General features: G+C 35.7%; 1 protein-coding gene across 1 annotated transcript; it reads right to left on the bottom strand.

The window, feature by feature from the left end:
* Positions 1–8272: 8272 nt before the first annotated feature.
* On the bottom strand, positions 8273–12409 carry LOC147522170 (Leucine-rich repeat (LRR) family protein). The gene is made up of 11 exons (XM_086591646.1): positions 12219–12409; positions 12002–12149; positions 11855–11926; positions 10991–11062; positions 10511–10582; positions 10273–10416; positions 10065–10145; positions 9883–9954; positions 9613–9684; positions 8670–8741; positions 8273–8540 (listed from the first exon to the last, which is right to left on the bottom strand). The coding sequence occupies exons 1-11, from the start codon at positions 12301–12303 to the stop codon at positions 8450–8452; spliced, it is 981 nt and encodes a 326-aa protein (XP_086447772.1). The 5' UTR covers positions 12304–12409; the 3' UTR covers positions 8273–8449.
* Positions 12410–13426: the final 1017 nt, after the last annotated feature.

Raw genomic sequence — 13426 nt, 5'->3', positions numbered from 1 at the left:
CCTCCTCCTCCTCTCCTCCTCCTCTCTCTCTTCCTCCTCTCTCCTCACTCTCCTCTTCTACTATACTCTTCCCTTTGTCTAAACCTACATCTAAACCTACATTAGTATCACTATCTACACTATCTACACTATCTTTACTAAACGAATCAACCTCAGGAACCTCTTTTTCCAAATGGTCCCTACTTGGCTGATGTGGATTAAGCCGTTTGCCCTATGTCTTTTTCTTCCAACTGGATCACCGCTAGAGGAACCGCCACCAAACAATTTCTTAACACCCTTGAATGTAGTTTTCGCTACATTCTTCACATTCTTTGATCGAGGACCCATCGCTACAAAGAAAAATAAAACAAGTATTAGTAAACCATATTTAAATAAACAATGTACAAAGAAAACCACTAGAAAAAAGAGATCATCCCGATTCATTAAAACTAATAGACTTACAAGCTTGCTATGATAACTCAAGTATATATGAAGAAATAGAATGAATGTTTCGCTTATCCAAATTCTATCGAATTTTGGGCGAGTTTCCTTTGTTTGGTCAACATTTCATATACTTAAACTGTCATAACACGGAAATCAATAATGACATCCTTCCAACAACCATATGTACATATAACCTAACTTTTACACGACGATTGCAAAATGTATATATATACAAGACTGTTTTACGTATGAACCGTCATTTATGTACATCAAGTATTACAACAAAATAATTTGGACTCTCTCTAACAAAATGAACTTGACTCGTCCCCTCGTCAAGCATAAGGAAACCACCCAAAAAACCACCTTGATAACATACATTCAAGGTAAGTTTGAAAACCAAAGAAAGATTCTCACCTATAATGCTTTACCGCTTTAGTTTTGTTCCCCGTATCCGGACCTTAAGCAAAATTACTTCGTAAAAGCTGCATGTGATCAAGGTCATTACTCATTAGTCAAGACTCAAGAACATAAGCGAGTATGAAAGGTGAGTAAAAGAATACGAAACACTAATCATAAAATGGTAAAAGTATCTTCTCTTATAACATCGGGCCCTAAAAAGGAAAATACTAGGTATGAAAGATGAGCACTACTCCTAACTCTTAGTCTTTTCGTCAATAAGCACATTATCAAGCTTTACGTTGTAGTGAATTATTGGTGGCTCACAATGCTCATGCAGAAAAAGAGAGCCCAATTGCAATCTGAATTGCAATCTCATACAACTTCCCCATTCTATGTTAAGGTGATTCTTGAACAAAATTTTATCGAATGATCCGTTTTCCCGTGATTGTAAACAAGTGCTTTCATGTTGGTATCAAAGCAATACCCATATAGTTTGATCAGGTTTTGATGGGAAGTTTTGCCCATGGTGCCCACTTCAGCTTCGAATTGTTTCCTCATAATTTCCTTTGTGTTATTGTTGTCTTTTAGTACCTTCACTGCTATTTTGACACCATTAGGGAATTCGCACCTGTGTAGACGTCTCCAAACCCACCGGCACCTACATTCTTCTCGAGATTTGACGTAAATCTCTTAAGTTCATCAAGTGAAAATGATTTTGGTTTCTCGTTTGTTAGTTTATACAAGAAATCTTCGATTGGTTGTGAACTGTCATCGTGTTCCATCGGTTTATCTCACAAAATATAGGTTGTAGTCCAACAAAGTATAGTATGAAAAGCAGTGATAACGACAACTTCGGAAAAGAAAAAGATGACAATGAGCTAGACATGAATTTCTATAGATTAGAGAATAGAAAATAGGACACGATGATATATCATTTATCCAATAAACAACTAGTTAGTTACGTGGAGATATTTCATTCAAGGATATCTTGGAGGAGCAATAGAATAAAAGTTCTAGGATTTTTAGTGCAACAGTTCAGTGCATATATTTTTGGTATATTATCCTAAAACTACAGATGTTCCAAAATGGGGGTTTTCAATAAACTTTGGTGAATAATTACTAAATTTTGTATTTTGGTGGTCTACAGGTTCTCTAAATTCAGCATTTGGAATAGGTTGACGCAAAAGGACAAAAGGAAAAAACAAAAACAAATCAAGAAAAAAAAAAAAAAAAAACTATCTTACCGGGGAATGACTTGATCAAATTTAAGTTCAGTGCACTCCGATTTCTTACGTGTCAAATAATGAGGCGTGATTTTCTCAGGGGCATGTTGTATATTGTATTATTTCATAATGAAGGCTTCGATACATACCAAAATGAATGGAGTCTGTGTTTTTAGATAGAAGTTGTTCTTCTCAAACTGTTGGGCCGAGACTAAGAGTTAGGAGTAGATACTTTGTTGGATTGAAGGATGTGAGAGGATTTTGTCGAGGTTTTTGGGTGAGAAATCATGAAGAGAGATGATCGGTTACAACAAGTTTTCCGATTTAGCGATTAGGTGGGGGTGTACATGGGCTTTTTGTTGGGCTTTGTGATTTGGGCTTGGGGTGGAGGCTGCCCAATCCATTCTGTGGTGGTGGCCAATACTTGGTGATGTGGATGTTGATTTTTTTTGTTGTTGCAGGTCTCTTTCTCTTCTTATGCTCATACCCTCTAGCTTTAGCTTGACCATCTTTACTTTCCTCAAATACATACTCACGGATCTTGAAGCAAACAAATTCGTTTGAAGGCTTCTTCCACCATTCTCCTCATAAAAGCAGCACTCAATCGTCCAATCATAGAATCAACACTACCCTAGTAGTTGAAATGGACAATGACAAGGAATACGGTGGATTAGGATTGCCATAATAATGATCCAACAAATGCACCCTAGTATTACCAAAACCGATTTAAATTGTTCAAAAAGTCAATAACTTGACCATCACTACATCTTTCCAAAACTAAAGGGGTTGATGGTTTTCAAATACTTCAAAAAGTATTCCAGTCTCTCTTCTTTTGTGTCTCGTAACGACTTAGTGGAACTAGTAATGAGTCTTGTGTGGATTCTATACATAATGTAGGTGAAGGTTCTAATGTTGAGTCCGTAACTTAAAACTGCAAACACAAATGCCACATATTAAGAAACCAAATTTCTACAGTATTGGGCTTAATGTTAAAGTTGCAACTGCAGTCCAAATCACCTGAACTAATTTAAATCATGAACCCATATAAGTTGCGGGTGATTCCAAATCACGTTTCTTGTTATTATTGAACCTTTTCCATAACTTGGTTTTCTTGAATCTCCTTTTTAACACCATTCTTATGCTCATACAAGTTTGATGCTGCAATAATATCTTGTTACTGCATATACCTTTGTAGGGTTCTTTTCCTTATTTTCATCTTTCATGTAGTTTCCTAGCTAGCTGCACTTGAATATTGCTACTTCAGCACTGAAGTTCATAGCATAAACGTTTTGTTTCTTCTATTGGTACTTCAATGATCATTTAACTCTTAAAGCTTATTCTATAACAACAAAGAGTCTCAGCCCTTCTTCCTCTAGTCCATTCTCCCCAAACCCACCAATTAATGAGCTCCAAGACACCAAATCAGACCTCGCAATACCATTAAAAACTCTCACCGAATCCCAAACACACCCACAACTTGCATACATACTCGCAACTCGCAATACACTCAAACGACCCTCTAAACACTCCACATTAGATTTTTCATGTTATGATATTTTTCATCATGAAACATGAACAAGAATTAGATCACTGCCTGTCCGAAAACTAGTCACGCGACCCTCTAAACACTCCACATTATTAAAAAAAAGTAGGTAAATCCTATCCAACGTTCTTTGTGTTTCAAAGGATCCTTCAAGTTTTGGACAGACCGACTTAATCCCTGTTCAATCATCATCATATAAGAATGCTAATATGACAACTTGAGTACTTGACAAGACAAATATTCATTTATGAATTACTGATGAGTTCGTTGCCATAGAAAAAACTCGGCACTAGTACAATCAAACTAAGATTATTCAGTAAGTACAAATTATTCAGTTTAGTATTAATTTTCCACATTGTTAACTAGCTTATTGTGTATATGTTCTACTTAGGTCTTTGGCGGTGATGGCTTTATTGCTTTCGAGACATATCCTTTGTCAATCTTGCCGGTCCATCTAAGGGTCAAGCGATTCGCTCTTGTAGTCCTTTGCAGATAAATCTGTGTTTTATCGATGTTCCATTATTGGTTACCAAGACACTTTGTACACCCTCTCGAATCGACAATTTTCTGAGAGACTGATATCTATGGAACTAAAACCTAGTACACTTTAGTTCACTTTAGTTCACACAATCGACACTTAGTACACTTTGTACCCTAAAAAAAAAATCTTTTGTTGTTCACTTTCAATGCATTGATTCTCTTTTTCAGTTTCTCGAAGAAAATATATAGGAAATTCGAGCTCATTTTCTCATACTATATAAAGATGAACAAGACAAACATCACATTCCCATAACTCATCAAATTAAAATTAAGAAGAACTAACCTGAATTAATTAAAACATCACATTCCCATAAGGAGAGACTTCTTTGGTCGGGTGTGTTCGACGATCGTGGTTTTCAGAAGGAAAGCGGTTGGAGCCAAAAAGCGTGAGCTCCCTTTTCGCTTCTTTCTTCTTTCTGCTGACCACTCAAAAGTAAAGCAAGCAATCAAATTGGGTAAGAGTGCTATTGGGTTGCAAGGTTACATGAAAGATGCCCGATTTTGGATTTTTTTGGTTAGGTTTGGCGATAATTGGTCGAAGGGTTTTGGCGAGAGAGATGACCGAAGGAATAGGTTTTTCGGTTTGCGATTTGGTGGGGGTGTCTTGGGCTTTCTTGTTTGGACTTTGTTGTTTAATACCGAGGTCTGCCCGATCTAATTTCAGTGGCGTTTCAATACAAAGAGCACTCTAAAAAATACTTGACAATGCCTCCAACCGGTTGCAGAACGCACGCCGCCCTTTGGGCATTCCGCAACAATTCCATGCACTACCTTCAAGGGGGCTTGTAACATACTTTTGCATGCAATGGAGATGAATCAGAAAAATTAAACGAACTCTCATTCATTGAGGTGACCTTTAAGTCAATGCACATTTGATCTCTTAGAAAGTGTAACACTTGGTAGCTAATGGTTCATTTTGCAGATTAGCAAGGTGACTATTTGGAGAGACTACAACTTTCAACTTTGTGATCTCTCATTAAGAACTGAATCTATATTCCAAGATAGTTTTGTTAGGGTTAGCTGAAGGTAGCCATTCAGTTATCTCCTCCTTTTCAACTTTTGCGTTCATAGTATATTGGCCAATATATTCGTACACATATATAGTTATGCAGTGGCGGAGCCAGGAAATTAAGTGAAGGTGAGCCACCACAACCGAGTGATTTTTTTGCTCCCAGCGGGATTTGCTCCAAGAGATCCAAGGGAAACAGGAACCAACCAAGTGTCCATTGAAAAGGGGTCAACAGTTATCAAATTTCCACCTTAATATATGTTTCCTGATTTACCCCCAATCTTAAAAAAATAAAAGAAAAAAACTTAACCAGTTACAAAATCTAGTTTTTGGTCTTAATTGTTGGAAAAAAAAGGAATAAAAAACTTGAAGTGCTGAACTAGTGACACTTCTTTCAAACTAAAAAAGATAAAAAAAATCTTTAGCTAATGATGGGAAGAACTCCTATATATTTTATAATGAATTTTTTTAATTCTTTTTCTTTTTATTTATTTCTATTTTTAGTGGGGACAAATCAGGAAGTTTGTTCTAAGGAAGGAATTTGATAACTGTCAATCTCTTTTTAGTAGACACGTGGTTGGTTCCTGTTTCGCTTGGAGCTCTTGGAACAAATCCCGCTGGGAGCAAAAAATCACTCACCACAACCAAGCATACAATTTTTTTTAAATTAACTAGCCTTGTGCACGTGGCAAGCCACGTTTTTTCAACACATTTTTTATTACAATTTTTTTAGTGGAGCGGAGCCCACATGAGTTGACGAAATCACTTTTTTTGCTTTTTTTTTTTTTTTAAAAAAAAGACTTCAAACTTTGCCACGGTATTTGATGAAATCTACAGAACTGCCACAAAAACAAATCACAAAGCTATGAAATTGCCACACGAAAACCAAAAAATTAAGATTCTGCCACCGTGACAGAAACAAAATCTACTGTTACTCACACTCCAGAATTTTTATATTGTTTAGATATTTCAAACCCAATCACAAAATTCATTATTTCTTTTAACTAATATTTCAACCACCATTTTTCTTGGTGACTTCGTTTTGAAGAGAATCTTATTTCAGCATTACTAACATCTTCTGAGTTCAGCATTGGTTGAGTTAGCAATGATTTTTCTTTGATCAAATATTTTAATATAATTGTTTAAACAATACTTAAGTAGCAATTAATCAATGCAATCTATTATTTTAAATTTCAAGAGAAATAAAGCATCAAGTTTAAACCTACAAAATACAAAAAAAAAAAAAACCACAATGGTTTAGAAAATTTACTTAAAACTTACCACAGCGTCCTCAAGAGAGTGAGAGACCGAGTCACCGAAAAAGAAGAGTACGTGAGGGTTTTTTGGTTTTTTATTTATTTATTTATAAAAAATAAGAGAGAGAGTGCGTGAGGTTAATATTTGGGGTTTCTACTTTCAATTTATTATTTTTGGGGAGAGAGAAAGAGTAAGGGTCAGTGGGTTACCGTTTTTGGGCTGGGTTTGCTTTGCTTTTTTATTTTTTTTCCTTTCCTATTTGCTTGCGTTTTGGTTACAAGGGAATAGTAAGTGACTGACCCAAATAGTATTTTTTTTTTTGTGGAAACTGGAAAGTGAGGGTGCCACTGTAGTTATGAGTTTATGACTATTTAGTATGTCCAGGTAAATTCATTTTTTTTCCCCTAAATAGTACCCATATTTTTTTTTTCTCCTATTAGTACCCCCAACTCTCAATTTGTTTCAATTTAGTACCTTAGTCTCTTTTCTGTCTCAATCCGTCTAATTTCGCTGTCTATTTTGCTAATGGCTCGAGTTCACATGTTTCTCTAATTAGCTAACATGTTTCTCTAATTAGCGAGGCTAAATAACCTAATTACTCGATTAATTTGTGTCCACGTAACTAATTGGGTTATTTAGCCTCGCTAATTAGAGAAACCAAGCACACGCAGTTAGCGAAATTAGACAGATTGAGACTGAAAAGAGACTGAGGTCTAAAATTTTCAGACTGAAGTACTAAATTGAAACAAATTAAGAGTTCGTGGTACTAGCAGGCGAGAAAAAAAATTCAGGTATCATTTAGAAAAAAAAAAAAAGAAAATACGTGTTACTAAATAGTGAAGAACTCTATCAAATATTATGATTCTTATCACACTATTTGGGCCTTGGTCTTTTTCATTCGCGAATCATGATATATTGGAGTCTGCCTACCGATTTAAATTTTAACTATTACTGAGGCAGCATACTAGGAAAACACCATTCAGTGGAAAACTTTCACACTGTTGGAATTCTATTACGTTTGTCAGTTGACATTTTGCACTGTTGTTGGGCAATCGAAGTTATGTTCGAGCAAAATTATGAGGACTGGGTCAAATATTTCCATGGATATCGAGTAACTGTGGCCGTTTGACTAGCTTTGGCATCGAAGGAAAGATCCTTAGTACCCCAAGTTTTACAGAGATTAGAACTATAGCATCTTGAGGCAAATCAAGCCAGTGTCTCTGGTCACTGGGCAAAAGCCAAATATGAATTCAGATAATTACTGTAGGGATTTCGTACCAACTTAAAACTGAGTATGTCAACGGTTTGCTCAGGTGAGTGGAGGAAAGTGCTTTGGAGTGTGACTTGCAATTTGATGAGAAAACTATGGGCGTATGTAAGTCTTTATTTTCTTTGTTTTACATATACAAACCAAGGCCCTGAAGGTTTTTCCAAGTTCTTTGATCCTGTCAATAATAATACCTTCACGGAAAAAAGTAATAATAATAAAATAAAATAAAAAAAATAATCCTGTCAATAACATTTGTCCCTGCCTTTTATAATCCCACGAATTGGACAACCCCATGCTGAAGTAGAGAAAAAAACACACACTGAAGTTTGTGCATTCTGCATTTTGACGGGGCCAAAACATTGAGAACACCATCCGCCACATCAAATCATCTTTTTCTGATTACTGCAGGCCACTCTGCTAACAAAATTTGGGCCATCCGAATCAAACACAAAGGAACTGCAAAAGGCCATTCTCCATAGATGAACGCCAGTATTATGAATTGGATGAGTTTATGCGGGAAATATTCAAACATGAGCCAGTACAGTCGAGCAAAGATTAATGACAGGAGAATCTAATTACTGTGAAGACCAACTGTAATATAAAGTACAGACGGAAATAATTACTTCTTGTATCTTTTCATTTCATCAAGGTAGAAATTATGTCAGTACTCTTTAGGAGATAAACGAGGAACCAAACTCTGCACCTTACTATTACATTTTAAAAAACACTAAATCGTTCTAAAAGAACAAAGTAATCTATTAAAAAAATTGAACTTGATGTTTCATCTAAAACAGGAACTCCGAATCTGAAAGTTCTAGAACCTTGTGGGCACCTATTGGTTTTACACCTGGTCGAAATCCATTTACTTCAATATACCTGCATCAAGACATTAATGACAGTTAATTGAGCTTATCAAAGTAAAAAAAAGGAAGCCATAGTTACTTGCAGTTACTTCTAAGATTTGGAGTTGTTCTATTCCCTCTCTGAAGATTAAGAGCAACTCACATTTCTTTCAAGAAAGGGTGTTTGTACAAGGCATCTGGAATCCTTCCTGAGAATTGGTTGTGATCCAAGTACCTGAATTTAATGGAGGGTAAATGCACAAGTCGGAGAATAATGAAAATAGTAGGACAAGCATGTAAAAATGACCCTGCTGACTCCAACCATCAAAAACATCCCTTGAATACTTGAAAGGCATCCTTAAGGATGAACCCACCAGTCCACCACGTGCTCAATTAGTTAAGATGATTTAGCGCCTAGCAAAATCACTTTGCAGGCCATGTGTCAATGAAAAATGGAAGTCGCATTACATCTATAAACGGATTCAACTCTTTCTCCACCACTAAAAAGGTCTTATGACTCAGATGTGCATCTGATAATTGGTCAGATATATATAGATTAGGCCCAGACAATCTGAGGGAACTAGTCATAATATGTAATTTGCATGCTTCATACTCTAAGTTGGTGGTAAAGAGTTGGCATACATAAATTGATGGATCTCACACCTAAATCTTACAGATAAATATTTGGCCTAAACAATTGACATAAGGTCCGATCTAGATTTTTCTAATCACATTTGTAGTCCTCACTGAGCTACTTGGGAATTTTTCTCATAAGGCAAGTAGGCAACAGAGCAAGGTGTTGCGGAAATCAATTACGGGTATAAGGCTCATTTTGAGATTCATCAGTACGCTTTGTGTTTGTACAGTTCCCTGATTGTTGCATCCTTATTCCTTAGTGTTGTGTGAGAAGTATAGGCTAGATCAGTAGAGTTACGCTTTGTGTTTGTACAGTTACCTGAATGTTCTATCCTTATTCCTTAGTGTCATATCTGAAAAGTATAGGCTATATCCGACAGCTTTCTCCTATCATCAGGACACAAATATTCCCCATACAATAACCAAAGGAGACCTAGCAAGTAAAATTTGGCAGAGATAGTTTGACTCACAAGTAAGTCAATTTAGGAATATGAGCAAGTCCCGGTGGAATGGTCCCAGACATCTTGTTGTAGGATAAGTACCTACAGCAGAAAAATAAGTAATTAATAACATGTGTGCATACTCCAAGAAGTAGTAATCAAGCCAAGCACAAAAAATAGTTCCATTTAGGATTAGCAAAAGAACCGAACTCTAGAAATTGCATAATTACAAATTGAGCAATGCAAGTCAAGAGGACATAATAGTTGAGAAAATACATTCTCTGAGCTAACAGTACTCACAGAATCTCCAAATTTGTTAAGTTTGCAAGCTGAGCAGGGATTCCTCCAGTCAAATAATTATTGTTTAGGTACCTGGATCATTCACAGGATAAAACAAATCAGGGAGCACTGACGCTGAGATAACGAAGCTGCACAAAGTCAATAGTTCATAGGAAAGAAGTAGTTAACAAGAATCAACTTACACGTTCCGCAGAGCAGGGAAGCTTCCCTCTAAACGAATAAGCTCCCGTATTGTGCCCACCAAATGATTGTTACCGACATCTCTGAATGGTATAATTCAAAAGAGAAAATCACATGTTAATGGTGATCTCCAACTAAATTGTCTACTTAGCATGGTAGGAAATTTATATTCATGAAATAAATCACTACAAATGAAGGAGAAAACATTACAAATGTCTAAGGTGTGGGAGATTGCCCAACTCTGCAGGAACCCGCCCAGTAAAACGATTTTCATGAAGATAAAGATAACGCAGCTCTGGTAGATTAGCAAGTTCCTTGGGAATTTCTCCTTTAAAACTATTGAAGCTAAGATACCTGCAATTTTATCTGGTAATAATCAAACCGGGGGAAATAGGACCTCGATATAGAAAAAGAAACTGGAAATAATTTATATGAGGAGAGTACTGACAGATGCGTCAATTGCTTTAGTTCACCAATTTCAGGAGGAATGACATCTTGCAGTTTATTCCATCTCAAATTTCTGAAAGTTAAGAAGAAAAGGTTAGCAGATAGGTGAAATACAGATAACCAATGAAACTGAATGCGGAGACCGGATATAACGAATGAAATTGTTCAATCAAGGGGATAGACAGCTATATCAAACTATGATATGATGTTTTCTGTTGAATATGATGGCCTTACTGAACAAGGAAATTGGTCAAATTGGACTAAACTCTAAGATGTCTGACGTGTATTGACTTATTGTTTTTCTCAAGCAATTACCATGTTAAACAGATATTGCAAATACAAGTCACGTTACTTACGAGTAATCCAACTTCCAACATGTATAATGACAAAACATAGCGGAAAACATGATCATGTCATAAGAAGTGAAATGAGAATAAAGGTATTCCACATAAATAATGACTGAGGGATTTTAGAAACATACAGTATTTTAAGGCGCCTTAGACGTCCAATTTGAGGAGGAATTGGCCCAGTCAATTTGTTATTATGGAGATCCCTGTCAATTGACCACCGCAAGATTAGGAAAGTACTTGCAAAGAAATCATTGGATTGAACCATAAATCAGTGATAAATCAAATTTAATATAGTCTAAAATAAAGTTTGTTATCTTGCAATTGACATCTAATCTGAACTTAATATTTTCCTGGGAAGCAAAGAAAGTTTTCAGTTAAAGAGAACAAATGGAGACACAAAACTATTCTGAGTATCAAGATCCACAAGGTGCAAGATGAGCATATCAAAAGGCATAGCTGTGTTTCTGTGCCTAGTCTATACGGTCAATCTCTTTCTTCTTTTGAATTACATTTAAGTTGCTAATAGGTTATAAAATGTTCATAGACTTTTCACGGCTTGAAAGTTCAGATGAATCTTATCAACCATACATTTGCGTGTATCGTTAGTAAACCGAATCTAAGAAAAAACTCTGGCCAACCTCCTAACCCTAAGTTCTTGTCGTCCTTTTTTTATTGTATTTCAAATAGATCACTAGAATACTTATTTTATCAGAATCCTGTAGTTAACTAATTAATCGTTGGATGAATGATAAAACAAATATTCACTATGCTCAATGGATTCAAATATCTGATTCATATATTAATCTAATTATCCTTCAAATGTCGTTTCGAACTTGGGTATTGTTTTTGTCTGGAATGAAATACAAAACATGACTTCTAATAGCAGTCACAAATATGCTAAACTTGCAATAATTATATAAAAATGCAATCAAAGCCAATTTGATACTAATGCCATATAACAAGATAGCATACAGTCAGAGACGGAGAGTACTTACAGCCTTGTCAAATCTAACAGATTGGTTACAGCAGTAGGAAACGGCCCAACAATTGATACTGCATAAACTTCCCTGCAAGCAAAAGAGTCAAACATCAAACATCAAACAACAAATACCAAATGTAGTTTTAAAATTTATAATGCTTACAACTCAGTGACAACTCTATAGTCTCCCTGTGTGGAACATGTAACGCCAGACCACGGAGGTAAATCACCATCTCCACAAGGATCATCTCCAACCCATGCATAAACTACTCTCCATCCAAGTGATGCCTTGATTTCATTCAATGCTTTCACTGCAAATTAATATAAAATTGAAATGATATATACAAGATCTAGAAACAAGTCAATAGGTTGTGAGTTACCATCTCTTTTTAGGGTTTTGCAGTGAGCAAAATTGACAAGTATAGATAGAAAACAAATCCAAGTAATTAACGATCGAGAAGACATTTTGATGAATATGAATTTGTAATTCAGATCCACTCAATCATCTTCTTCTCTCTCGTTTATACGTCGTTTTTTCGTTTTTCCAGTTTTGCCCTCGACAAACACTATTATTACAGCCCATGCCATCCGAACTTTCAACAATTCCATCCGAACTTTCAATAATTTCATCATAAATTCCGGACAAGTTTTCATAAATTATTATTATTTTAATCCCGACAAATTTAACATATCAAAGACCATTAATAAGGAGTAGTTGAGAATGCTCCCAGTGACCCACATCAGCCCCCCTTTTTATCTGAGACCGATACATCAGATTTTACAATATTTCGGCGTTAAAAAAGCAAATCTACGCCTTTTTTTTTGCCGATTTCTAAAAAACAAAATCTCTTATTTCCGTACTCTCTTTTCAATTCTACAAAACACCCCCAACTCAGAAAAAAAAAATAAAAAAAATCATCTCTTCAAATCCTCTATTACCAACATTATTGAAGTTTCCCATCTCTCACACACACAAAAAAGATGCATTGGAAGAAGTTATAAAGTTGACTCCAAGAGGCGATTCATTCCTTCCAAGTATATCTCTCTCGCTCCCACTAACCCCATTTCATTTTCTAATCGAATTAGAAGACAAACTCAAGATATGGAGAAAAAGAACGACTTTGAAGAAATTATACAATTTGTTCTTAGATCGTACTCTCTCTCTTCAAATCAAATTATCTCCCTCAAATTAATTAAACGATGTTTATATTAGACATGTGAAAAAAAAAGGATAAAAGGGAACGACCTCTATGTTGATAAGAATTCCAACCGACTTGGAGGCTTTGGCAAGGATTAGGAACTCAGCGAGTGTAAGGAGTTTGCCATTGTTCTTATTTGCTGGGTTTCTTGCCATTGTTCTTCCCAGATGCGCTATTTGTCTTTGGAAAAACAAATACCAAAATAAGTGTGAGAACATTCTTTCTCAAAAAGATTAATGGCAGGAGGAGTTCGTGAAGGTGATCTACGATCATATTATGTGTATTTGGTTAGTTATAATCTTTCTCATTTTAGTTACATAAACAAGAGTGTGATTTATTTAGGTTGGAGTACTTATTTATGTAAAGCTCTTAATGATTTTCAGATTTAG

The sequence above is a fragment of the Coptis chinensis genome, chromosome 1, assembly GCF_015680905.1.
Source record: "Coptis chinensis isolate HL-2020 chromosome 1, ASM1568090v1, whole genome shotgun sequence".
In the NCBI taxonomy this organism is placed as follows: domain Eukaryota; kingdom Viridiplantae; phylum Streptophyta; class Magnoliopsida; order Ranunculales; family Ranunculaceae; genus Coptis; species Coptis chinensis.
Note: the sequence above shows the minus strand (reverse complement) of the source record. Positions and strands in the feature narration are given on the sequence as shown.

Coding starts and splice junctions, on each gene's coding strand:
- LOC147522170 (XM_086591646.1), bottom strand. CDS start 12,303: ATGTCTTCTCGATCGTTAATTACTTGGATTTGTTTTCTATCTATACTT. Junction 8,742..9,612: donor ATTCCTAAATTGACTTACTT/GTGAGTCAAACT, acceptor CATTAAATTCAG/GTACTTGGATCACAACCAAT. Junction 8,541..8,669: donor CACCCTTTCTTGAAAGAAAT/GTGAGTTGCTCT, acceptor GTCTTGATGCAG/GTATATTGAAGTAAATGGAT.